The 26,296-nt window shown below is 58.1% G+C and overlaps 1 protein-coding gene across 1 annotated transcript in view; it reads left to right on the top strand.

The window, feature by feature from the left end:
• The window catches only part of Dscaml1 (DS cell adhesion molecule like 1), a 219,192-nt gene that overhangs the window by 132,580 nt on the left and 60,316 nt on the right, over positions 1 to 26,296 (top strand). Inside the window, 3 exon segments of the mRNA XM_048343911.1 lie at positions 16,541 to 16,687; positions 21,624 to 21,902; positions 23,445 to 23,720. Coding sequence (XP_048199868.1) covers positions 16,541 to 16,687; positions 21,624 to 21,902; positions 23,445 to 23,720 — 702 coding nt within the window.

The raw sequence follows: 26,296 nt of genomic DNA, 5'->3' as shown, positions 1-26,296 counted from the left end.
GAAGCTGGCTGTCCCCCTCCTTGAAGGCTGGCGGCCGTTGCATTTGGATGGGCAGGGGTTCTCGGGGTGCTGACCCCACTTGAGCTTGGACATTGGATGGTGTCTTGCGGGAAATGGGGAACAGGAAAAGGGACCTGGAACCCAGGGATGGGAGGGTAAAGCCGTGTGTCACGCCCGCCTGGAGGGAGGGCTCTGAGAGGCACTGGCGGCGGGTGAAGGAGCGGGGCGGCGAGGCTCCGGTGTTGCGATCTGGCCCGCAGAGAAGCGCTGGAAGCGGGTGGAGAGGAAAGAGGAAGTGTGTGGGCCCCCCCCCCCCCCCCAGGCTGCCAGGCTTGGGAGAGCTTTGTGGTGGGCAGAGCGCAGCCGGGGCTTGTGGAGCTAGAAAACCCGGCGATCTACGGGGCGCCTGGCGTAGCTCTTGCCCTCCCTGGGCCTCCGTGTCCAGCAGGGCGACCCCGAGCGTCTCCCAGCTCCCCAACCAGCCGAGGGCACAGCCTGGCTCTAGGACAACGCCACAGGAGGAAGGGCCAGCCCCGCCCGCACCGGGGTGTCCTGGCTTCATGCCCGGGTCCTGGGAGAAGGGGGAGGCACTGCTCCTTACAGTCAGATTCTTTCTGTCGTCACCCCCACAGGCCTGAGGGTCCCCCCTCACTGCCCACCGGAGCATGAGCAGCTCCCTGGCTTCCTCCCCGCACATTTTCCCAGGCATCGTTCGGCGGCGGGACTCTTTAATCTATTTATATTTATGAAACCTCCAAGTAGGTCAATGTACCTTCATGCACGTCTTGATCATTATTGATAGGGTGGGAGGAGAAGAGGCGCGCGGCGGGGGGGGGGAGCGGGGAGTGGGTCCGTGGAACTCTGCTCTTCCTCCTCCCCAGCGGGAGCTCCATGAGGGGGCCCGGTGGGAGGGAAAATGCCTTTGTTGGAGTACTGACTGCTGAGTCCACATCCGACGCTGCCTCCCACAGTCCCGGCTCAGCACTTCCCCCAAGGCGTAGAGAATGGCTTTGTGGTTTGGAACCACATCGCACACCGACACCGCCCCCCCCCCCGACTCCCCACCAACCCCAAGGTCCCACTAGACCTGTAAATGGATATGGAGCTTCAAATCTACAAAACAGCAGCCAAAACGAAATTAAAACACTGAATCTGAGAGAAGCCAAGGCGGGGATTCTCACACGAAGTGGAATGGAAGGGGAGTGTTTCTGTCCTGCTGGCCTCCTCTCCGGAACTCATCCGTACCTCCTCCCCATCACTTCCTTCTCCTTCCTTCTAACCTCTGGCCCGCTGCTGTGGTGGAAGGGCTGTGGCTTGCCCCTTGGAGGGCGTTTAATCGGGGACCAAGTATGTGCTGGGAGGCCCAAAGGCTTCTGGGAAACCAGGGTAGAACCTATGCGGAGTGTGCACTAAGTTTCTGGGCTCTGTGTTCCAGAGGAGCCACAGTGGGGGTGCTGATGCGGAACCCTGGTGGCTGACTCCAATAGCCTTGGGGTTCAGAATTCTCCATTTAAATCCTGGCTCCAGGACTCACTGGTTATGGGAAGGGAACTAGCGAAGCCACCTGACTAGCCCTTTAAGTCATCTTTTGGCTCGTTTATCAAATGAAGAGAACAGCAGTAACCTACGTCAGACCTGTCTCAAGGATGAAGAGATAATCGTGTATGCCCATAACGTGTGTGTGTGTGTGTGTGTGTGTGTGTGTGTGTGTGTGCGTGTGACTTCTGGCTTTAATTGGAGATGAGAGTCTCCCAGATTTCCTAGCCTGGGCTGGCTTTGAACTGCCATCCCCAGATCTCAACCTCCTGAGTAGCTAGGATTGCAGGCGTGAGCCACTGGCTCCTGCCTACCCATCACGTTTTTAATGTATGGATTTTAGCCTGCTTTCATCTCCATGTGTTGCATTAGGTGAACAAAGCTGGTCTTCAAAGGCTATGTAATTCCACGGTGGTGGCGGAAAGGCGAGATTACACCGATTGGAAATAGATGACTGGTTGGCAGGAGCTGGGGACGGACAGAGCGGCCAATGAGAAAGAAAATATGAGACGGGACCAGTCAGGTGATGACACCGTCCTGTCCCCTGATGATAGTGGTGGTTACTCGATTCTATGCGGCTGTCAGAACCTTCCAGAACTGGACGGGAAGATGGGAGAGCGTTCATCTGTGCAAATTATACATCATAAATCTGAGCCCTCCAAGAAAAGAGTCAAAAACCCATGGAAAATCTGGAAAGAGGGCGGCTCTGGCTCAGTGACCGGCAGTGACCCCTGCCTGTCAGTGACATTTGGTGACGGTGTCTCACCGGTTTGGCTCACCGAGCTGCTTTTGGGTGAGCGTGACTGCGAAGTTTTTGTTCAGGCTGGAGCACTTGGCAGGCTGGCAGAGCTGGCTCGGCTCACCCTGTAATAGCCACGTTCTCACCTCGCCTCATTGTTCTTCAATCTGGATAATTTTAGGACCCTGTTCAGCACCTTCTCCGAGCTCATGGATCCCATTAATAATCATGATCAGCACTTACCTAGGTGCTTTTCGTTTTCAAAGCCCATTAATTAACACTAATTAATCCACACAGCAGTGCTAGAAGGAAGGGGAGCTATCATTATCTTGGTTGCAGAAAATCAGGAAAGAAGGGAGGCTCCAGGTGACTCGCCTGTGGCTATGAGAGAGAGAGAGAGAGAGAGAGAGAACAAATCCTAGGCAGAGGACTCTGGTACCCATTTCCCAGTTCAAGATCAAAACAGCTAATGAGCATTAAGATGACCAACATGTATGGAGCCCCATGTTTTGTGCAAACACCACACATGGAGCTTCTCATGCATTTTCTCGTTTCACGGTCATGGGATTCCTGCGGCAGGGGCTGGGGGAGGGGGTTGATGGGTGCTGGGACCTCTGCTTCTTTACCCATAAAGAAAGGGAGGCCACGAGAGGTTAAGAACCTGCCCACCGCCACGCAGGGCAGGGAGAACCTCTCGTCTCCCGTCGCACGCAAGGTTCCATGTTGTTCTCAAGCTCCGCGGTGAGAAGGCATCTGGTGATGATGCGTGGTCCTCCCCATGGGCTGGGAAGGGAGAAAGAGGACCGGGGGACTGGAGGTGGAGAGGCTGTAAGCCACACAACCAAGTCCCAGAGATGTCACAAGCCCTCGGGCCACGCTCCCGTTCTCTCCGCCCCCATTTCCTTCTTTGGCTCATAAGTTATTCCTTCTCTTAACATTTATAGACCTCAGCTGACTTTGAGCTCTGGGGATACTGCGGATGGGGGGGGGTACCGACTCTGCCTCCCCCCCCCCACCCCGTTATCATTTGCTGTCTCTAGGAAGCAAAGCTCCGACGCGGGAAACCGTCCGACAACGAAGCGGCCATCCACAGCTGTCAAGTGCTCTCTGCATTCCACACCTCATCCCTGGGCCTCATCACGTTCCCATGGAATATGCACGATCGGTTATTTAAAATTATAAATGTCTTCTATACCTCTAATGCTGGATGGGAACTTGGATTTTATCTATGCATTTAATAAATACTGCTTGAGTGTGGCCAACCATGTCTTGGGCACTAAGAGGACAATGATAAAACAAACGAAGCCGCTGAACTTGTGACCGTGAGTTCTCACACAGGAAGGACGGCCCCTGCCAAGGCTCACAGGCTACTGAACCCGGGCAACGGGCGGCTCTGGGTTGGGCCGGCGTGGCATGAACGAGGATGGGAGGGACCCCAGAGGCAAGTGGGGGCATGAGAAGGAGTTTGTGTGAGTGGATCAGGGGCACGTGGGCTGTCAAGTAGGGAATGGCTTGCAGAGGGGAAGCGTGGACGCAGAGAGAACAGGGAGCTGCAGAGTCTGGTAGGAGAGGAGAGTGGTCAGGCCCTGGTCACATTCTTGAAGAAAAGTAGGAAGTGCTCAGCTACAGCTAGTGATGGAACCAACAAGGTTTAGAGATCACTAGATGAAGGACCGGAGCGGCTCAGGTGGTTTGTTTGTCTTATGGAAAATGAGAAGGCTTGGGGAAGGCAGATTGGAGGGCTCAGATGGGCCCTGAGGTTCCATTTGGGACACGTTCCCTTGGAGTGACTATGAGAAATCAGGTTGAGGTGGACAGGCGGCAGTGCTGGAGAAATGAAGGCTCCAGGATCCAACCTGGGACTGTGTGGATGGGAACTAAAGCCATGGCAGTGAATGCAAACCCCCCAAAAAAGAGCCCAGATCGAGCAGGCCAGTGCAAGCCCTTGGAGCACGCCCATATTCAGACTCAGCACAGAAGAGAGGCAGCTGGCAGGAGAACGAGCAGCTCTGGGGGTGAGGGAGAAGGAGGGGTGAGACGGGGTGGCGTTTGTGGAAGCCCCGGAGGGTCGAGGGCTTCAATAGGGAGCAGGTGGAAATGGCGAGTGCCGGGGGTGGTGTGTGTGAGTGGAGAAGGAATGGTGGTGAACTTTTCTACCTCCATGGGCCTCAAACCATAGTCCTCCCAATCTCAGCCTCCGCCATGATGGAGGCGGGCACTGCAGGAGGCCAAAGAGTAGAGGAAAAGTCCTAAGGCTGGCTTCTATTGAGCTCACCATCTTGGGAAAGATTCCTCTCTTTCTTGTGGCTTTGGCATCCCTGCCTATAAGACATGAGTGTAATGGCACAGAGAGCCAGAGCAGGCTGTAGACTCCCAAGAATTCTGGTCTCCTGACACCTTCCTTACCAGGACTCTGCTCATGGTACCCCACTGCACCCCTTCCCTTTCAGTGAGGCTCGGCTTTTAGGACCTCATTTGTCTGGCCCGGTGCCCAGCTAAAGATCACTGGACACAGAAGCTGGGTCCTGCAAGAGGCTGGTATTAATCCCCAAAGCTTAGCGTCAGCCCTCAGCTGCCATGTGTGGCTAGCCAGCCTCGCACATGGCGTGGAGCCAGGCTGGCGGGAAGCAGAGCCCTCGCTCCTCGAGTGCCTGCGAGAAAAAAAGGGCTTCGGCCTCAACAGCAGCCAGAAGCGGGGGCTTCTGTGGCCAGGGGCCTCCTGGGGTCACACAGGATGGGCCCAGTCAGCCCTCAGGAAGGTCACGGCTCTGCGTGACCCTGGAGTCATCCAGCACAGTCAGCAAAGGACTCCCACATCTGCCATTGGCCACCAGGGCCACTTCTACAGCTTGGGGCAGTCACACACACACACACACACACACACACACACACACACTCACACACAGAGGCTACTCTCTTTATTGCAACCCCTGGGGGCCTTTAGCTGCTCAGTCACTAAAAACTATATTGCGTACCTAGCAAGTACTAGGCACTAGGAACACGTCTAGGTCAGCAAGACAATGTCTTAGTTCACTTTCGAATAGCGTCATTTGCAATAACACAGCACCAGAGGCTGGGTACATGATAAAGAAAGGGAGTTTACTGGCTAGGCATCCTAGTTCACACCTGTAATCCCAGCACTTGGGAGACAGAAGCAGGAGGATCTCACGTTTAAGTCCAGCCTGTGCCAAAGAAAAGAAAAGAAAACGGATGGGAATACGGCCTAGTGGTAGAGTGCTTGACTTGTATACATGAAGCCCTGGGTTCGATTCCCCAGCACCACATATATAGAAAACAGCCAGAAGTGGAGCTATGGCTCAAGTGGCAGAGTACCAGCCTTAAGCAAAAAGAAGCCAGGGACAGGGCTCAGGCCCTGAGTCCAAGCCCAGGACTGGCAAAAAAAAAAAAAAAAAAGCAAAGCTGTTTGTTTTGACCCAGCGTTCTGGTCTAAGGTTAAGGGGCCTCATCTGGTGATGGCTTTCTTGCCGGCAGAGTCCCTGGGTGGCATGCTGGATTTCAGAGCACACCCCATGCCCAGCGACTTCACTAGTTGCATGGATGGGGGAGCAGCCCCCTCCTGAGGGCTGAGCCCTAACCACTAGCCCCCAGGACCCACCCCGTCTCCCTCCCCAGTGGACCCTAGACTTCAGCTGAGGCGTCACAGAGACCGAGCATGCGCAAAGCGCAGCAAGAGAACCTAGGAACTTACATTCTGATGTGGAAAGACAGAAAGCAAGCTTGCCGGTGAATGAGAGAACTTCAAAGGGGACAGGCGCCGGGCAGGAGCGCGGAAGGGGCAGTGGGTATGCTGCCGGGCCCAGCAGCCTGAGGGAGAATAACCCTTCCAACGCTCAGGTCTGCTGTGCCTGTCCCCGGCATGAGTCCCCTGGCCACTGAATGCACTGAAAGCCGTCGGTGTGTCTGGGGGAAGACCGGGGATGGGACTCGGGGTGTCACGCTCTGCTTGAGCAGAGCATCCTGCCGGCTTGGATTGCGGCCCTCCTGCTGCTGCTTCAGTGTGCTTCTGGGGGTGACAGGTGCCCTCCCCTGAACCCAGGCATGGTGCTTTCCCCATCGCTGGAATAACAGGCATGCACCACGGCACCGAGCTGGTACTTGAGATGGAGTCTTTCAAACCCCAGCCTCCTAGCCTCTGCCTCCCCAGTACCGTACCCAGCACCCCCAAGGCCTTTGCGGTAGCGTGTCGCTGTGGAGGCACGCGACAAAGCAAAGTGCTCACCTCACACGGACCCAAAAGAAACAAGGAAGAAGCAGAAAAGGAATGGAGTCCCAGTACCCTTTCAAAGGCCCACCCTCAACCAGCTCACTTTCTTCCACCAGCCCTGGGTTCGACCTGAGAGGCTCACCACACTTAACCTGTTGCCTTAACTTCAAAAGGCTGAGGGCAACCCCTTCCCTTTCTGTAAAAGCTGTACAGATGATAAGACCCTCGTGTACACTTAGCTTTCCCATCCTTAAAGGAAGAAAGGAACCAGGCACCTTGGCTCACGCCTGTAATCCCAGCTACTCAGGAGGCTGAGATCTGTGGATCGAGATTCAAAGCCAGCCCGGGCAGCAAAGTCCATGAGACTCATCTCCAATGAACCACCAGAAAGCCAGAGGTGGAGCTGTGGCTCAAGTGATAGAGCACTAGCCTTGAGCAAAAAAAAAAAAAAAAGCTTGGGGACAGTGCCCAGGCCCTGAGTTCAAGCCCCAAGACTGGTCCCAAAATAAAAGAGGAAGCAAGGAGCCTGTGAGTAGATAGCTCAGGGTTTCATTTTCAAGACAAGGACACATTTTCCCAGAGAAGGTCAGTGACCTACCTAGTAAGCAGCAGGAAAGGCTTGACTTCCTAGGTCTGCAGTCCTCGGGCCTCCTCAGCTCATGAGGGGAGAGAATGCCGTGTGTGTTCAATAGGCCAGAGAGGAGAGTGCTTTGCAAAGCAGATGGGTGTGTTTGGTTTCTCAGCATCTTCTTCGATGCAGAGGAGATGGGTCAAGACCAAAAGTGGGGATCAATGTTCGCACTGTACTCTGGGTTCAAACAGAGACCAAGACAGAGAGGGCTACCCCACACTGGCTGGTGACCCCAGCAGCAGGGAGGCAGGTTTTCTTGTTGGCTTCCCTCTGAGGCGACAGGCCTCAGACAGACGGGTCTACGCAGACAGACACCGGCCAGCTGCCGGTTCACCTTAGTGTCACCGCTGCGGCGCCCCCCCCCCCCACCACCTCTCTCCTACCCCACCCCCAGTCCCTCATCCCCTCTCCCTCCTTTCCAAAGCGTAATGAGTTTGATAAGAAATTGTCTCACTAACAGGATTAGCCACAGAAATCTCCTGTCCCCTCCCATTTACTCGGTAATACCCTCGTCTCGCGTCCTATAATTTTCTGCCGGTATCCCGACCACCTCGGGGGATATTAATTCCTCCCTGCTCTTTGATCACGTGACAGCGGATAGGCGAGGGTGTCCCCCACAGCCACTGGGCCACTGGGCTCTGTGGGTGAAAGACACCAGGCCGTCCGTCGCAGCTGTCTGCCTCTCCTGGATCTCTTGGGGCTCTGGGGACAATGGCGAGCTCTAACTCGGGGGCCAAGGAGGCAGGCTGAGAACTGAGCTTAGGTAGTAAAGGAATGATGGAGGAATTCCCAGCCCAGGCCCCAGTGTGGAGGGGATCAGGGGGAGAGATGTGGAGGCTCTTGGAGAAGCCTGCCTTGTATCTGGGATTGTCTGGAAGCAGATCTAGGGGTGTTGCCGTGGTACAGGGGAGAGAGCGCCCCCTACAGGAAGACACACATGCGGGAACTCCCAGGGCCACGTAGGGAACCCCCCCCCCCCCCCCCCGCGCCAGTACTTGGCCCAAGGGCGGTGTGTGGTTTGGATGGCCCTGGTTTTGAGGTTGGGGGCAAGTCGCTTTGACTCTCTTCTTCTCAGCTTCCTGATGTAAACGGCAGTAAGGACCCAAGGACGGCGGGGAGAGCCCTGGGGCCGGGACTGGCAGCCCTGGGGTTTGTCCTGAGCCTGTCCACAGGGCCGGGACGAGCCACCGAGGGGACCTGGAGGCAGGCCCGGCTGCGGCTGCTCAGTGGAGGGTTCAGGTCTTGCTCTCCAGAAACACAGGAAGCTCAGGGTGGGTTTGTTTGTTTTGCTTTGTTTTGTTGGTTTTTTTTTTTAAGCATAGCCAGCTGTCCATTTTAAGAGGATCTGACAAGAGCCGTGCGAGGCCCTGGGTCAGGACGATTTCCTCCCTCCCTGGGTAGCAGGAGCGTCCCCCTCCTCTATGGCTGACGGGAGGCAGGACGCAGAAGGCAGCCGGTCCTCCTGAGAGGGAGGCCAAGGGCCAGCCAGGCCGTAGAGAGGTGAGCACCGGGCGAGCCCCCGCCTTCCTCCTCCACCACCGAGCCTAGGGGCGCAGACTCCCGTCCCTGCCCGCCACCCCCCCCCGCCACCCCACCCCCCTCCCCCGCCGCGGCGGCTGGGTGGCTCCCGCTGCTAATGATCCCCAAATTGCAGCCACAACGATTCCTGATCCATTGGGCCACACGGAGTGAGGAGCACTGAAGTCGGGGGGCGGGGGGGGGGAAGGGGCTGCGGAGGGGCGGAAGCTGTCACCCCCCCGGCTGGGCTCTGCCATGTGCAGCGGACGAGGACCGGGAATAAAAGGCTTATTTCAGTACCCTGTTATTATAGCATCTTGTTTTCATAGTTTGTTCAACAAACCTCTCTCCCTCTCCTTCTCCCCCCCTCTTTCTCTCTCTCTCTTTTTTTCATCTTCCTCTCTCAGCAAATCCATTTAAATGCAATTCTATTCTTAAAGCGGCCCCTCTCATGCATGCCTAATGAATGTCAGGGAGACGCTATTACAATGGGGCCGAGGAGGGTCCAATCCGCCGCGTGTGTACAAGTCATTTGAAAGGAAGCCTGGGAGCGCTCCAGTTTTATTACAGCATAATTAGAAATAAAATCTTGTTGCAATAGGGGAATGAGAGATGTGTGCTAATTCTGGGGTGGAGGAAGATGGAGCTGTGGAGTGGGAGACGAGGATTTGGGGGGCGGGGAGGCGGGATGGGGATAGTCGCCCCATTCCCCTTCCTGATTCCCCACCCTGAGGCCCTAGAGGGCTCCCCACTCTTCTCTACCTCCGGCTCCCCGCCGGCTGCTCGGGAGACCAGGCCCCGGGGGCCTCTGGGAAATCAACTGTGAGCCAGGACCCCCGAGTCTCTTCCCAGAAGCCATACATACTTAAAAGACCCCTCTGCCACCCGCCAGGGTGGGACAGGATGGGGATGGCTGTCGGCGACCCGCGAGGATGGGACGGGATGGCTGTCGGTGCCTCCAATGCCAGGTGGACTCCACAGAGGCCTCTCTTGGCTCTACCAGGGCCTCGGCTGTATGGCCCAAAGGCAGCCATGAGGAGGTAGCAGCTTGCCTAACAGGGCAGAAAGAAGTCTGGGGTGTTGGGGGGGGCGGGGATGCCATGTAGCCCCGTAGGGAGGCTGATACCTACGTGTGGAAGATGACTCTGGCCCGAGGGCATTGTGTCAGTACTGGGTACTCTGCACCTCCCAGCTTTCTGGCGGAGAGGAGCCCCAACTGTGTGTGTCACGCTATCCATGCGCCCCCCCCCCAATCTCGGCCTCCTGAACAGCTGGGATTTCAGACAGGAGCCAAGGCGCTCAGTGAGAGGGGCGTGTTTGGGGATGGAGATGAACCCCCCCCCCCGGGTCCTGGGAAACAGCATGTCCGGGTGAGGACCGGGATGCTTGGGCTGCGGCGAGCTAATACTTCAGACCTGGGGGGGACGGGGGGGGGAACCCCAGGGGGGAGATGACAAACTTTGTTCTCACAGTCCTAGAGATGAAAATCCCAGGGCCCAGCCCAGCATCCTCAAGAGTAGCAGCATGGGAAGGAAGGAAGGTACCGCTGAGCGTTCCCGAAGTAGCTCCCCACGGATGCCCTGGTGGGGGACCCCTAACGAAGGCCCACCCCCGCCAGGCAGGAAGCAGTGCCCCCCACCACCACGGGCTCCAGCTTCAGGCTGACCCCGTTGTCTTCATAAATCTATACTGGGCAGAGCACCAGCTGCTAACCTGTATTGACTGCGATTTCTCTTTGGGAATTGGGCTGCCCCAGGGACCAACGGAGAGGTCACCCCAGGAAGCGGACTTGGCCTCCGTAGAAAGCTCTAGCTCGTTCCTCTCCTCCTCCTCCTCCTCCCCTTGCCCCATTGCTTCCTGGGACCTTCTCAGGGGTGAGGAGGTGGGTAGAGTCCTCCCTCCCTCCTTCCCTCCCTCCCTCCCTCCCTCAGCTTGGGGTTTCTGCTTCAGGAAGCATCTACCTCCAAAAGGAGAAATGTTCCTGCCCAGCCCCGTGCCGCGTGCGTGCTTTGGAGACGCGGCCTCCCTTACCCAGTACCAGCGCATCACCGATGTCCTTTCCTGAACATCGTCACGGACACCACGGCGGGGGCCCGTGAGCCCAGAACGCCAGAGGGGAGGGGAGAGGACACCGGCCCAGGGAGGTGGAAGGTGCTAGGGAGACGGCCGCTCAATGGCCACTGTCGGTCATCACCTTCCTGGGGACCCAGGGCCCTGGTCACCTCAGGGTCACCTCAGGCTCCTTTGTTCTCTTGGCCTCCACACTGAGTCCTCCAAAAACATGACAGCGGAGACGTCCATGGAGACATCCCTCTGCCCCAGCCTCCTAGGGGACCGTCCTCCCACCCCGCGCGCGCGCGCGTGGAATGGCTTCTGACCCTTCGGCTGGGCCTGCAGCTCCGGCTTCAATGCAGCTCTCTAAGTTCCCGTGTTGGGAACTCGATCCCAGTGCAACCGTGCTGGGAAGAGGGACCCACGGGGAGATAAATGGTCAGCGCAGAGAGCTCCGCTCTCCCGGGTGGGTTAACGTGATGACTTCAGGGGCAGGTTAGTTCTCTCGAGAGTGGGTTTTGCGGGAAGGGCAAGTCTGTGCCCTTTTTGCTCCTGGCTCTCGTGTTCCCTTGCGCCTCTGCCTTCCGCCATGGCGTGATGCAGCAAGAGGCCCCGGCCAGATGCAAGGGCCTTGGACGGCTGAGCTTCCAGAACCACGAGTCAAACGAGTTTCTGTGGGTTATAAGTCGTCTAGCCTGGCATGCTATGGCAGCAGCAGAGAAAGACGTAAGCGAGCTGGATTCTCTGGGTTCGCCTCAGCACAGTTAGCAGGGCCTCCGGTCGCTCGCTGCCCAGGGATGCCCTGTCCGGACCTGACTTGTCTTCAGCATTTCTTTCTTTCTTTAGTTGACTCTAAACCACCGATCTAGCTTTACTGTCCCAATCTGGAGTCACTTGGAAAGACCAAAAATGACCTAAACAGGAGTCCAAACCAATGCCCTGTGGCACCGGTGGTACTAGGCGTCGCCGAGAACAGACCTGCTTAGGGACAAGTCTAGGCTAGAATTCCCGCCGTCTCACCCACGTGCGGGATACCCCCCCCCCCCTTAACACCTGCTCCCCAAGCTTCTACTGGGTGCCAGGCGTGTCCCCCGGCAGGTGTACAGAGAGAACTAAATGGACCCTTTGCTCTCAAAGACAACCGTCATCCGCTCTGAAGACAATGGCGCAGGGCAAGGCGTGGGGCAGGCCACGGACCCAGGCTGGCTCTGGTGAGCTGGTGGGACAGGCCTTCTCCAAGGAGTTGGTGTGGACAGAGACCCAAACGTTGAAATGGTGGCTCCAAGGGGAGTCTCTCAGGCCCCAAAGGAATCGTAACACAAAGGCAGGATAGAAAGGAGCCCCTGTGCGCCCGGGGCCTGCAGCAATGGCGCTCAGCTGGGAGGGAAAGTCTCTTCAGGGCAGCCCACTCCATACTTAACCCCCCGGGTAGCTGGGGCCTCTCTGCTCTGTACCTAATCTCCTGAAGACTCCAAAAAATATATATATATATATCAATTTCCAGCTCAGCATACTTCAGAAATTCTAGAAAGCTCCTCAGATGACTCTGTTGTATAAACACAGTAAAAAACCATTTACTAACATATCTCTGTCTTCGGATGGATGGGACACCAAAGGCCACAGAGAAAGCAAGACTTCCCAAGGAACACCCCCATTCACGTCCCAACCCGTGGCCTCACGTGTAATAAATGTTCACTAAGTACGTCTATGCCGGGCATGATGGCACATGTCTACAAACCCAGCCAGACAGGAGGCACAAGCAAGAGAATGGTCGTTTGTGGCCAGCCCTAGGCAGAAGGGAGATCTTATCTGAAAAGTAACTAAAACACGAAAAGGGCTAGAGGTGGGGTTCAAGTGATAGACTGCCTAGCAAGTATGAACAGCCCTGAGTTCAAACCCCAAGACCACCCAAAAGGAAAAGAAAAATAATGTAGAAGCTTGCTCTAGGTCACCAGGAAAGTGGTGGCCAAGCCCAGAGCGTTCACGGAAATCAGGAATGGATTCGCCAGCCAGGCAAGGCCCTTCCTTGGTTGGCGATGGGCATGGTGCCAGGTGACACCGTCGGACAAGCAGTGTCATTTAAACATGAACACCCTCCCCCCAATAATGGTATCGCCAAAAGCGGCCCTGCTCCTGCCCACCCACCCCCTTGTGGACTAGCCAAGGCCCACTGGGTGCCACTCTCCAGCCTCTGCCTGGAGGAGGAGAGGGGGCTCTTGGGCCACCACATTGCCTGGACACCCACCAGAGCCAGCCTTGCGGGGCCAATCCGCACCCCCACCCCCCCACCCCCGCCAGCCCTGGCCAGCTTGGCTGAGCCTCTCTGGGCTTCCTCCCTGCCCCAGCAGGGCCCATCACTTGATTCTCATCAAACATGCAGAGCCCATGTTGCTCCATTCCCCCCAGAGGGGATTAACATAATACCCCTGATTTCTCCTTCCCCTCCGAGCTGGCTGCGCATCCCCCTGGCTGCGGCCTGCCTTTGTTTCAGGAGAGGCAAAACACTGTGTCTGAAAACGTTACTGCAATTAAGTATGCACAGGAAGGGGGAGGGCGGGGGAAATGAGGACAATGAGGGATGTGAGACGTCAGATGCAGCAGCTGCTTGTTGCTATAGAAACCCCATCTCCGCACCATCGCCCCCCACCCCAGCCCCCACTCCAGGCTTAGAAATCCCACTGGGGCTGAAGGCTCTGTTTGTCCTGGGGTCCTAGGAAGTACAAGTTCCTAGGGTTCTAGCTGCCCCAGGAGCCGGGGTACCTGTGGGTTCCTAGCACGGATTTTGTGTCTTTTCTGGTTCCCCCCACACACACACACATACCTTCCCTCAACTACTTCTGATTGGCAGCAACACACCCCCCCCACCAGCAGTAATTCTGCATTCCAGTCCCAGTTACATAATCAATTATGGAGACACTTCCGTGTTTAACTTTGGTATGTCACAACACAGAGGCAAATAATAAAGGTGCGCCAGAGTCCAGTGAGGGGTCGGGCTGGGCCCTCCACCCGCCCCGGTGCTGGCTGGCTGGCCAAGAGCAGCAGATCGCTCCCTTGCCCCCCTTCCTTTCCACCCCCTTCCCACAGCACCAAATAGGGGTCTGCATAGGAATGGTCTTGGTGCCAGAAGGATCGCTCGGGAGGGGGGGTCCCCACAAAGTCCAGGTTCCAAAGGAACCTAGTAAGAGGCAGCTGGACAAGGCCCAGTGGTATCCCAAACCTGGGCCCACAGGACCACTTGTCTGAGGAAAGGGGGTGGGGGGGCCTGAGACACCAGCCTTAGCAGACTGCAAGGAGAGTCATCAAATGGGGCTCCCCACCCCCACCCCCACATACACACATTCGCACACCTTCCCAACTGAAGAATACCAATAGGGTGATGGTTGTATCCTCACACTTGGCCAAGTGTGCAGTTGTTCACTGAGATGTGGCAGGGAAGGAGGGAGGGAGGAAAGGAGGGACACTGCGGATGAACCAAAGTCCATTTCAATGGATGAAGTTACTGAACACCATACAAAATAAAATAACTCTGAAGAATGAAACCTTCAGGTTGTTTCCTCTGAAGAGTCAAGAGCCAGGCACCTGTAATCCTAGCTCCTCAGGAGGCTGAGATCCAAAGGCTGAGACTCCAAGCCAGCCCAGGCAGAAAAGTCCATGAGACTTTCCTCTCATCCAGTCCATCACAGAAAAGGCTGGAAAGGGAGCCGCGTGTGGCTCAGTTGGTAAAGGACTAGGCTGAGCACAACTTGCTGAGGGGCAGCACTCAGACGCGGAGTTCAAGCCCCAGGACCAGAAAAAAAAAAAGAGTCCAGGACAGGACGGCTGCCTTGCAGTTTGTGAAGGACGGTTGAGAGTGCTCGGTGGGGCTAGTTTAGGTTCAGGGGCGCAGGGGCGGAGGGTGAGGGGAATCGAGGGAGTAGAAGCTAGGCCATGCGGGAAGCCGGGAGACTGGGGGGATCGGGGAAGGCCACTGCTTCGGAGCGGGCTGCTGAGACGCAGTGAGGCCAGGCGTGAAGGATGCTGGGAACCTGAGCACAGAGCAGCGTCCTGCCTCCGCGTGTTCCCCTGGCTGAGGGACTTCCCTGCCCCCAGCGGGAGGAAGCAGATCTGCACATGATGGGATTTGCCGGGGTGGGGGGGGGGGAGGTGGCTTGGGGGGACACAGAGCACCCCACCCAAGTTTCCCTCTGGAAGCCTGGTGGAAATGGGCCTGAGGATCTGCTCATCCCAGAGGAACCCAGACTTCCCGCCCCAGCCCAAGGTCACAGCCTCTCCTTGAAGTCAGCCTTCATTAGTTCCAGGCCAGACTTTGCCTCAGGACCTTGGAGAGGGAAAGCCACCACACCTGAGTGCTGTCAGCAAATGGGTGTCCCCCCCCCCCCCCCCCCCCGCCGCCCGGCTTTCCGGCTTTCCCGCTTCCCCGCTGAGTCCTGACAGCCAGGCACCGGCGTGGCCTGGTCGTGGCACGCAGAGCCTACCCCCTTCCCGGCCTGGCACAGTGAGGGGGCGGGGCCCGCGTGTCGGATCACATCGCGAGTCTGCCTCTCCATGGTCCCTCCACTGAGTCGAGGGTCAGCCTGAATTGAAAGGCCCGGGGACGCGTCTGTGTTCTGAATGGAGCCCGTCTGTCTCCACGCAGGCGGGAGAGTGTGCTGGGTTTCATGCAGAGGCAGAGCCTGGGATCAGAAGAGCCCAGTTCTAGTCCACTGGCTGGCATGAGGATCTGGGCGGGCCTGTCGCTGCGCCCGGACTTCCCATTTCCTCCTCTGTAGAGGGAGACGAGACCTCAACTCGTCTCAGGAGCCAGTAAGCACTGGATGCGAAAGAATGACACAGGCTTCTGCAAAAAAAAGACAAGAAGAAAAGATAGGGCTAGTATTCACTGAATGGCACTTTGTCTGTGCTCAATTGTATGTGTGTGTGTGTGTGCGTGCACGCGTGCACACACGTCCAGACATGCACCATCACGGGACTTGAACTCAGAGTCTAGGCGCTGTCCCTGAGCATTTCTTATTTTTTTTTTTTTTGCTCAAAGCTAGTGCTCTACTACTTGAACCACAGCTCCATGTCTGGCTTTTTGGTAGCTTATCGGAGATAAGAGTCTTACAGACATCCCCGCCAGCTTTGAATTTTGGCTCTCCGATCTCAGTTTCCTGAATAGCTAGGATTACAGGCATGAGCCACCAGTGCCCGGCTGTGCTGGACATTTTATTCTTTTTCTATATTTGTATTATTTGCACCTCACTGTACAGGTACGTCTCGGAGAGAGGAAGCAACTTTCCCAGGTTCACACAGCTAATAGGTAGACCAGACAGACTCAGTCCTTTGAATCTAAATCCCACTTTCCTGCCACCGAAGCCTGAAGCAGCTACGCTTAAGAGAACAATTATTGCTGGGCATCAGCCGCTCACATCCATAATCCCAGCTACTCAAGAGGCTGAGCTCTGAGGACCAGAGTTCAAAGCCAGCCCAGGCAGGAAACTCTGTGGGACTCTTCCCTCTAATAAGCTACCAAAAAGCCAGAAGTGGAGCTGTGGCTCAAGTGGTATAGCACCAACCTTGAACCAAAAAAGCTCAGGGATGGTGGTGCCCAGACCCTGAGTTCAAGCCCTAGTATTGGCAGAGAGAGAAAGAGAGAGAGAGAACAACTACTATCGTGTCTGTTTGTCATTGTGTTGTGGGGAAGGGCCTCGTCTGTCACCGGTGCCCCTCCACCTTTTAGGGTGCATTGCTTCACCCCCAGGGCCTCTCCCCCCAGGTGACCACTCCAGCCTAGGCAACGCCTGTCAGCCAGAGCTGCCCAGGTTGGGAGTAACAGGCGCTGTCCTGGTTGTGTCTCCAGAAAACAGGTTTTTTATCACTTCCCACGGAGGGCTGTACATCGCCGACGTGCAGAAGGAGGACGCCCTGTCCACCTACCGCTGCATCACCAAGCACAAGTACAGCGGAGAGACCAGGCAGAGCAACGGGGCCCGCCTCTCCGTGACGGGTGAGTCAGAGGTGACAGGCCGTCCCGCGTGCCTCCAACCACAGACCCGGGGTCCTCCGCGTCCTGGGAGCCTCGGCGGGATGAGCTGGGCAAGGCCCCCCACCCCTTGTGGGCTGGGGTCCCGTGGCATGCTGGGAGGAGTTCTTTCCAGGAGTTGGAATCGGACACCTGGCTCTCCCTGAGTTAAAGAGAGAGGGAGGGAGACCCAACCTGAAACATAAGTAAAGCCAAAGGGGCTGGGGGTGTGGCTCGAGTGGTAGAGTATCTGCCTAGCAAATGTGAAGCCCTGAGTTCAACACCAGAGAGAGACAGAGACAGGGAGGGAGGGAGGGAGGAAGGGAGGGAGGGAGGGAGGGAGGGAGGGAGGGAGGGAGGGAGGGAGGGAGGGAGGGAGGGAGGGGAGTCAAACTCTGATTCCATGGCCCAGGCTCCAGTTGCATGTCCCCCAGAAAGGAGGCCACTAAGTGCCCACCCCAGCCTCCAGCAGAGAGGAAGGGAGGCCTGTGGCATCTTGGAAGCTGGCTCTCTGGAGCAGAGGATCCAAGGGTTTGGGCAGCGATGCAAAGGGGCGTGTGCTGACATCGCCTGATGCAGTACCTGCCGGCACACCCCCCACACACACACACCCTCATTGCAATGGACTCGGGTCTCTTCTGTCCTCCTTTGATTTCCCTAAGTGCTGGTTGCAACTCACCAGATGAATTTGCAACCTCCTCCGGGTGTGTGACCTACAATTTGAACATCCCTGAGGAGGTGAGATGGGTGTGGCTTTTGGAAAGAGAATAAACTGACGGTCTGAATACCGGGGGTTTTTTTTGGGGGGGGGGGGTGGTTGTGGAGATTAGACCCAGTAAGTCACACATCCTGCCAGGCTAGACACTAGGTGAGCATTTGGCTTTGCCTGCCTCTGCATTCTGCAGCTGGGGAGATCTGCCCCTTCCGCACAGGGCTCCCCAAACCTCACATTTACCCTCCACCTCGGAGGGGGCAAGACTCAGAGAGGCAGGAGCCGGGAACATCATAGCTAGCCAGGCCCGCCGATTGGTCCTGTGTCTGCGGTGCCTGGCTCTGGGCCCGCACATAGTAGGTGCCAAGTAAATATTTATGGCGTTAACCAACAGGAACAGAAATGTGCCGCTGTGGTTGGCGCGGTGGGGGGGGGGGGGGCGGAGAAGAGAAGGGGCGCGTTACACTGTGGATTTTGTGGTTCCCCTTTTGAATCTGCAGCCCGATTCCCAAAAGCGTTGTGTCAGAGTGGTTTGCCTCCAAATTATAGGGACTTGTTTGTGCAGTGCTTTGCATCTCATTTGCATGCTTCTCATACCGTGTGGGAACACACAGAAGCCCCTTTCTGCAGGCCGGCTCTGTTCTCTTCTGTAACAGCCAAGCCCTTCATCCTCTAGTCTGCTGGATGAGCCTGGGCTTGGGGGGGCGGGAGGAAGGGGCCCCCCAGTCGTGTGGAGGACATGCCAACTCGTTTTCTTCTCCTTATTCTCCCTCCCCCCACGCCCCCACACACATCGGTGGTGGGGAGCACAGACAGCAGGAGAGAGAAGAAGGGGCCACACTACCCAGGACCCACAGAAAAAAACCCTAGCCTGAAGAAGAGAAGTAGAGATAGGAAGGATTCCCCAAGGCCAAGGGAGAGAGGCCCAGGCAATGAGGGAATAACACAGGGCCGGGAAGCAGAACGGAGAGAGGGCAAAGACAAAGGAAGGTGGCGGAGGGGGAAGGAAGGATGGTGCACAGAAGGGAGGGGCATGGAGGGGCCGGAGGGGGGGGGGCTGCGCAGTGACAAGGGGCCTGATGGGATAGGACAGGACAGGGCTGGGCAGTATGGGATGGGACAGGGATGGATGGGACTGAATGGGACTGGAGGGGACTGGATGGCACCGGACAGTACAACTTGTCTAGAAGCTGCAAAACTGACACCTCTGTGAATGGGCAACGCAGGGGCGACGGTGCGGGGAGCTGGCCCTGACCTCTTCCGGTTGGGGTTCTATTCCGTGGAGGTTGGACAAGGGTGTGGTGGGTGCGATCCAGTTTCCAGTGTTCCTGGGCACCAAGGGACGTGGGCTGGAGACGGCCACACGTGGACCATGGCTGTGCCGCTCCTCCCTGCCCACCAAGTAGGGAAAGGAGGAGGAAGGGAAGGGGGGTCCAGAGGCGGGTTGTCTTTGTTGCTGCTCAAGGGGAGGCTGCGCATGGGGCCTGGCTGCTGCCTGCCACGGGGAGCTGAGGGCAGGCGCTGGCGTCCGGTGCCTCCCGCCTCCAGCCTCCGCTCCCTCATCCCGGCCGGACTGCTCTGAGAAAGACAGGCCCGGTGGCTTCGCCGGGCCACGTGGTCCCTGGGGAGGAGGGGGGTGACAGGTCCTGCCAGATTCCCCAGACAGGAGCCAGGACCCGTCCCGTCTCATCCCGCCCCATGCCCATCCTCGCCCCACCTTCCGGGTTAGAGGACAGCTGCCAGGAGAGTCTATTGTCATACCCACCTGCCACCCTCAGCGCCCAGCAGGGGTTCACTGATCCCTCCCCCCCACTACAGGGTGCTCACTGAGTCCCATCCCCCCACTACAGGGTGCTCACTGAGTCCCCCCCCCACTACAGGGTGCTCACTGAGTCCCCCCCCCCACTACAGGGTGCTCACTGAGTCCCCCCCCCACTACAGGGTGCTCACTGAGTCCCACCCGCCCCCCACTACAGGGTGCTCACTGAGTCCCACCCCCCACTGCAACAACTCAGTGGCCAAACTTCACAACCCCACCTAGAGAGGAAGAGACAGGGAGACTCCAGATCCCCACAGGACAGGCCCTGGCACCAAGGCTGCCCGAGGTCACAGCGGCTCTCCAGGGCTGCCCCGGACCCCCGCGATCTCTCAGGCAGAGCCATCTGTCCCCCCAACCGCTACCCCCCCCATTGGCTGCACCCAGTCCCCCCAGGCTGTCGTGTGTACACGCCACAGCGTTTTACTTCTGCTCCAGAGTAATGAAAGAGGTTTCTTTCCCTCGGAATTTAATTTCACGCCTGAGCCTCGGTGATTAATTCCCTCCCCCTCCCCCCCCCCCCGCCCGGGCGGCCCCTCCGCTTGTAAATTCTGCCATGTGCTGCGGAATTTGTGTATTTTGCATCAATTAAGTGTCACGTTGAGTAATTCCCCCCCACACCCCGGCACTGGGTTTGTTTAGTCCAAATGTCCCCACAGGGGTAGGGTAGGGGTGGAGAAGCGGCCACTGAGCCTGGCAGGGAGGAATGGTGGGGCTCACCCCCAATGCCCCCCCCCACTGTGGCTCTGCCCTCAGTGTCACCTGGGAGACATCTGGGCGCGTGTCGTGCCTTTGGTTGTCTGAGAGGCGGAGTGGGACCCTCGACTCTGAGGCCCTAAGACCCCAGGCATGGGGCACATCAGGGTCCAGGTGGAGCCCACCTTCGGGGGCCTTCTCGCCCCGGCGCAGCCTCCCAGGACCCAGCAACGCCCCACCCGTCCCCAGGGAGCATCCACACTGGAGGGCACTGCACAGCTCTCCTCAGGGGCTGGGGGCTGGGAGAGTCGGCAGCTCACCATCCCCCCTCGAACAAGAGCCAGCGAGCCCCATGAGTCCACCAGGCACCCGCTACCCCGCAAGGACCAGGGACCTGACTTCAGAGGTCCATGCTGCTGTGTGATCCAGGGCCGACCCTTGTGCCTCTCCGGTCTCAGCGACCTTGTCTCGTGTGCCCTCCGTGGACTCCAGGCAGCTCCGTTATGCTTCCTGTCTCTAGACTGGAACCTGCAGATCGCGGGCACACCCAGTGCCTCGGTGGCGGACCTGATAGTTCAACCACCCGGGGCTCCGCTCCGTGCCAGGCACGGGAGAGACCTCACTGAACGCCTTGGCCTCAAGGAGCCCGGGGTCCTCCAGGAAGCCGGCCACGTGGCCTGTAACTGCTGCAGCTAGGAAGGGTGGGCATGGTGGGGGGGGGGAGCGGACGGCAGGCTGAGTCCGGAGGCGCAGGAGACGCTGCTGCTGCCCCTTCTACCATGCTTCCTGAAGTCTGGCTGTATGCATATATTATCTTTTTATGCCTTTTTTTTTCTTTTAAAAAAAGGAGGGGGGAATTTGCCAATAAAAGAAAGGAGACCGTTCTGGTAGAGTCCGGTGAGGGTAGCGTGTCTGTCGTAGGCACGAAGGTGAGGGCGTTGAAGTTGGCTGGTGGATTCCCAGACTCCATCCCCAGAGCCCGCGGCACTCAGGAGAGGAAGAGGGATGCAAAGGGGGGACCCAGGGAGAGCCAGGCGGCTGGCCCCCTCCCCCCCCCCAGTGATGCCCGGCAGCCACCGGGCACAGGCCCCAGGCCCCTGGCTCTCCCACCGCCGTCTGGGGCCGCACGTCTCACATGAGCAGCTGCTTCTCGGTTTGAAGACGCAACACGGGGCAGCCCTGGTGGGAGAAGAGGAGTCCTGCCGTGGCTTCCCTTCTAGCTCTTTCTGGGTCTGGGTAGGCATGTGGTTATCTCTGAGTCTATGGAGTGCAGGCCGGAGACAGCAGGGCGGGGCAGGGAGGCTGTTCTCCGTCCATGAGAGGCACCCCGAGTTCACCTGGAGACGGAGAACTGGGGAACTGAGTCTCGGGTCCCAAGGTCACCGCCCGCCAGGCCCTGGGCAGAACGCAGCTCACGGCTCTGCGCCCCCTGCATCTGCCCCTCTGTTGTTCTGGCCAGAACTTCACCGTGTGCTCTCTGTGCCTCAAGCCCGGCTCCCAGCCGCGGCTCTGGTGGCTCCGTGTGAGATCCCACGACGACCCGGGTGCCTTCCCCAAAATGCTCTCCAGAGCTGGCTGGGCCCCGCTCACAATGAGAACAGCGGACAGTGGGCTCTGTCCCCAGGTGTCCACCTTCCTCCCCAGCCCCCCTTTCCCACGCACAGCTGACCCCCCCTGCTGGCCCTCTCTCCCTCCAGACCCTGCCGAGTCCATCCCCACCATCCTGGATGGCTTCCACTCCCAGGAGGTGTGGACCGGCCGCACGGTGGAGCTGCCCTGCACGGCCTCCGGCTACCCCATCCCTGCTGTCCGCTGGCTCAAGGACGGACGGCCCCTCCCCGCAGACAGCCGCTGGACCAAGCGCATTACAGGGCTGACCATCAGCGACCTGCGGACGGAGGACAGTGGCAGCTACATCTGTGAAGTCACCAACACCTTCGGGTCGGCAGAGGCCACGGGCACCCTCACGGTCATCGGTAGGTGGGGGGGTGCGCTCAGTGAGAGGGGAAGACTCCCCCAACCCTCCCCCTCGCAGCTGCCCTGGGGAATGATCCTGGAAGGAGGGGAGGATACAGTCTCTCTAAAACTACAGCTTCCCATCCTGGCACTGGTGGCTCACGCCTGTCATCCCAGCTGCTCAGGAGGCTGAGGTCTGAGGGTCACAGTTCAAAGCCAGCCTGGGCAGGAAAGCCCATGAGAATCTTATCTCCAACGAACCACCAGAAAACCGGAAGTGGCGCTGTGGCTCAGCGTGGTAGAGTGCTATCCCTGAGTGGAAAAGCTAAGGGACAGCGCCCAGGATCTGAGTTCAAGCCCCACGACTGACCAAAAACAAACCAAAGTAGCCATGGCTTTGGGTGGGTTGCACAACTGTGACGGCGAGCTCCGTGGCCTCCCTCACAAGAGATTGTGACCCCTGCCGTCCTGCGTCTCTGGAAAGCACAGTTGATATGGGTCCCCCAGGCAGCGTACATGTCCCCAAACTATGGAGACATCCAGGTAATTGATAGGGGCCTTGATCACCAGACCAAACTCTGGGTAGAAGCACCAAGCCAGCCTTTCTGCGAGCTGCCCATCCCCGGGTGCCACCCGTCTTTCACCATGGCTTTTGTCACTATCCCAAGGTCTCTGGGGGACATAAAGCTTCCCGAGTGGCTCACAATCCAAAGAGTGAGAAAAAGAACAAAGGAAACACTGGGTGTTCGGTGGTTAGTTGTGCCCAGGGACCCAGGAAAAGGATGCTGAGCCCAGCCAGAAAGGAAGAGGGGCCCAGAGGTCAGTGTCAAGGCTGCCTGGGAATTAGCAGAGTTCTCTGGGTGTAGGCTGTGTGGCCAGGAGCTAGCCAGGGGAGGAGGATCCCGCGGAATGCTCTCGAGAGTGAGCCCCTTCGCCCAGCAGAAGGGCAAAGTTCCTGAGGGTCACGAGGGCCTCGAAGGCCGGGCTGAGCTGTTGCGAGCCATGGGAGTTCTTCTTTAATTAAACCTTTCATTGACTGATTGTACTGGGGTGGTGGGGGTTGAACCAGGGACCTCATGATGGCTAGGCCGACGCTCTATCCCCCTGAGCCAGAGAACCATGCAACTTTCCAAGCAGAGACAAGGCTGGAGGAGGGAGAATGACAGGTCGATCAGACCAGCGAAAAGCCGTGTCGGGTTGCCTGGCTGGGTCTAGGGGTCGGCACGTGGGGCCGTGAGGGCCTCCCTGATTTGGGGTGTCAGGGAACACGGTGAGCAAGCCAGGTCCCCACCCCCCAAGGTGAGCTTTGACATCCCCACCCTAGCACGGAGACACAAACCAGAGAAGCACAGGCGACCAGGGAAGGACCTCCTGGCCGGACTGCCACCGGGCAGATGTGTAAACTGAGGCCTAGAGCAGAGAGTTCCCCTGTCCCCAGCCACCCAGAGGTCCAGCCGCAACCTCCCTCCCCCCATACGAAACCCTTTGTCTTTCCTCCTCTTCTCCCCCCACCCCCGTCTCCCTGATGTCACTCCCCCCCCCCCCCGCCTGGCCCCGCTCAGACCCCCTTCACGTGAGCCTGACACCAAAGAAGCTGAAGACGGGCATCGGCAGCACGGTCATCCTGTCCTGCGCGCTCACGGGCTCCCCCGAGTTCAGCATCCGCTGGTACCGCAACACCGAGCTGGTGCTGCCCGACGAGGCCATCTCCATCCGCGGCCTCAGCAACGAGACCCTGCTCATCACCTCGGCCCAGAAGAGCCACTCCGGGGCCTACCAGTGCTTCGCCACCCGCAAGAGCCAGACGGCCCAGGACTTCGCCATCATTGTGCTGGAGGGTAAGCCAGCACCCGGTGCCCCCTCCCCCGCACCCTAACCTAAGCCAGCAGCCCGTCTCCTCTCAGCCCCCCCCCCCCGCCCCCAGGATCCTGACCACGGGTCCTTCTTACTATCGCCTCTTTGGCAATTCGGGAAACTGAGGGTTTAGCCAGTGGCCCAAGGGACAGGCTGGGATTTGAAGTCGGGCCTCTTAGCTATCAGACTGAATTGGCTGTGCCCTCCGAAATGACTAGAGCTCTGCGCCCCGGGGCCTCTTCCTAGGGGTCTCGAAGGGTTTCCATCTTCCAGGCTGGAGCTCCTTCCCCTGGCTCTTAACGGGGGGTCTTGGTTCCCACCTTGTCTCTTCTCCCTTTAAAGCTGCCACCGCCCAGGGCTTCTGGCTGGCAGCTCCGTGTGCTGTTTACCGCACACGATGCCTAGCCGAGGAGGCGGGTGGGAATTCAAATCCCGCCGTCACTCCATCCACCAGGCCGCGGAGGGTCCCGGCCCCAGGACACTGTGCCCGCAGGGACGGCACCTCCTGCCCACTGGCACCAAGCGGCCACTTACCCACAAGTTTACCTGTCTGCTTGAAAATACACAAACCACCCCACGGACCGGGGCCTTCCAAGGGCTCTTCACTGCTGCCAAAAAGGCGCCCAAAGGTGCCAAATGCAAGCAAGGCCATGGCTACAGCCCCCGCCGCCGGGGCATCCAGTGAACCCCAACTCTGCCCTTCATCCTCCTCCCCCCAGCCCCATCCCGGGTCTCTGCCTCTTCTCCTCATCCCCTCTGGCCCCCGTCCCGCTCTCTCCCTTCATTCCTGCCTGCCCCCATCCCCCCAATCCTCCCCCACCCCCCGCCCCACCCTCCAGGGTCTCCGCCCTTCATCCTCACCCCTGCCCCTCCCCCAGCCCCTCTCCAGGGTCTTCTTCCCAACAAGCCAGAGCAGCAGCTCAGCACAGGCCTTCCATTCCTGAGGAACCTCATCAGAACCCCCCCTCTCGCTGGGGAGCGCATCACCCCAGCTCGCTCGCTTTCCCTCTACCCGTTCCCCATTCCCCATTCCCCCCCTCCCAGCTAGGGGTGAAATCACTGGGACTCTAGGGGACGGGGGGGGGGGGGTACATGTGACATGGGCCGGTGGGGAGGGCAGCGCAGGAAGGTGGGCAAGTGGAAAGCGAGGAGAGAAGGGGCCAGAGGCCACATGGCAACCCCTCCCCCCCCCCCCCCGCACCCTCAGAAGCAGGGGCAGGGCTGCCGGCCGGAGCACACATTCCCACGGCCGTCCGGGTCTGCACCCCTGACCGGACGGACGCAAAGGATGCCGTGGTGTGGCTCTCGCCTTTCTTTCTTTTTGTAATTTTTTTTTTTTTTTACTTTGAAAGTACCTAACACCTGTTTTATTGCGTCGTTCAATTCTTTAGCCGTGTGTTCATTGATTTACTTATTTTGAGACCGGGGTCTCGCTACGTAGCCCGGCTGGTCTCCAGCTCTCAGTCCTCCTGCCTCAGCCTCCTAGGTGCTAGGATTATAGGTAGGCACCACTATGCCCGGCTTGTATTCTTTTTTTTATTTTTAATTGACACCTCATCGTGGTACATACTTGCGCTTAATGCCTCTTTAATCATTTGCAATAATCGGATGTGAAGGGACGACCTGGGTTAATAATTAATTACATCCCCTGCCCCACCCCAGTCCGCTGGACCGTGGATAGGGTATGGAAGGTTAATTGTCTCGTCCAAGGTTACTCCGTGAAGCCAAGGCTGAAGACCAGGCCAGACTCTCCCCTGCACTGCCTCTGGGTGCCTTGGATTTTAATCTTCCAGCGTAAGGCCTTGTGTTAATAGGGTTGCTACACCCACTGGCACGGTCAAGTTCACGGAGACCTAGGGTAGAATCCACAGCACCGTCCACGCAGCTGCCTTGCGAGCTTCAGAATACTCGTGATCAGAGCGTTTACCCACCAGAAGCACGCGTTCATTTAATCCCCGCCATGTCCCAAGAAGGTAGGGTAGTCATTGTCACCAGCAACGGCCACCACTAAGAGGCAGGAGGCTCTGAGAGGTAAAACCATCCCTCCCAAAACAATGCTAGCCTCTGACTGAGGGTGGAGAAGACTCCGGGCAGCTGGAGGCTCACATCTGTCATCCTAGCTGCTCAGGAGGCTGAGACTTGAGGATTGAGGTTCAAAGCCAGCCCGGGCAAGAAAGTCTATGAGACTCTTATCTCCAACGAAGCACCAGAAAATCTGAAGTGGCGCTGTGGCTCAAAGGGGGTAAAGCGCTAGCCTTGAGCAAAAGAGCGCAGGCCTTGAGTTCAAGCCCGACAATCACAACAACAACTAAAAGCTAAGGGATAGTACCCATGCCCTGACTTCAAGCCTCAGTGCTGGCGCGTGCGCGCGCACACACACACACACACACACACACACACACACACACACACACACACACACAGAAGGCCAAGAAGCAAAGGCCCAGGAGTCTTGATCCACATGCCACGCGCAGTAGCAGTTGCCTCGCTCAGGGCTGTTCTATCTCAGGTGACACGTGAGCTCCTTGTACTGCTTGGCCTCCTCCTTCCCACACTGGGT

This window comes from Perognathus longimembris, chromosome 3 (assembly GCF_023159225.1).
Source record: "Perognathus longimembris pacificus isolate PPM17 chromosome 3, ASM2315922v1, whole genome shotgun sequence".
NCBI classification, from domain to species: Eukaryota; Metazoa; Chordata; class Mammalia; order Rodentia; family Heteromyidae; genus Perognathus; species Perognathus longimembris.
This window is presented reverse-complemented; position numbering and strand designations above follow the sequence as displayed.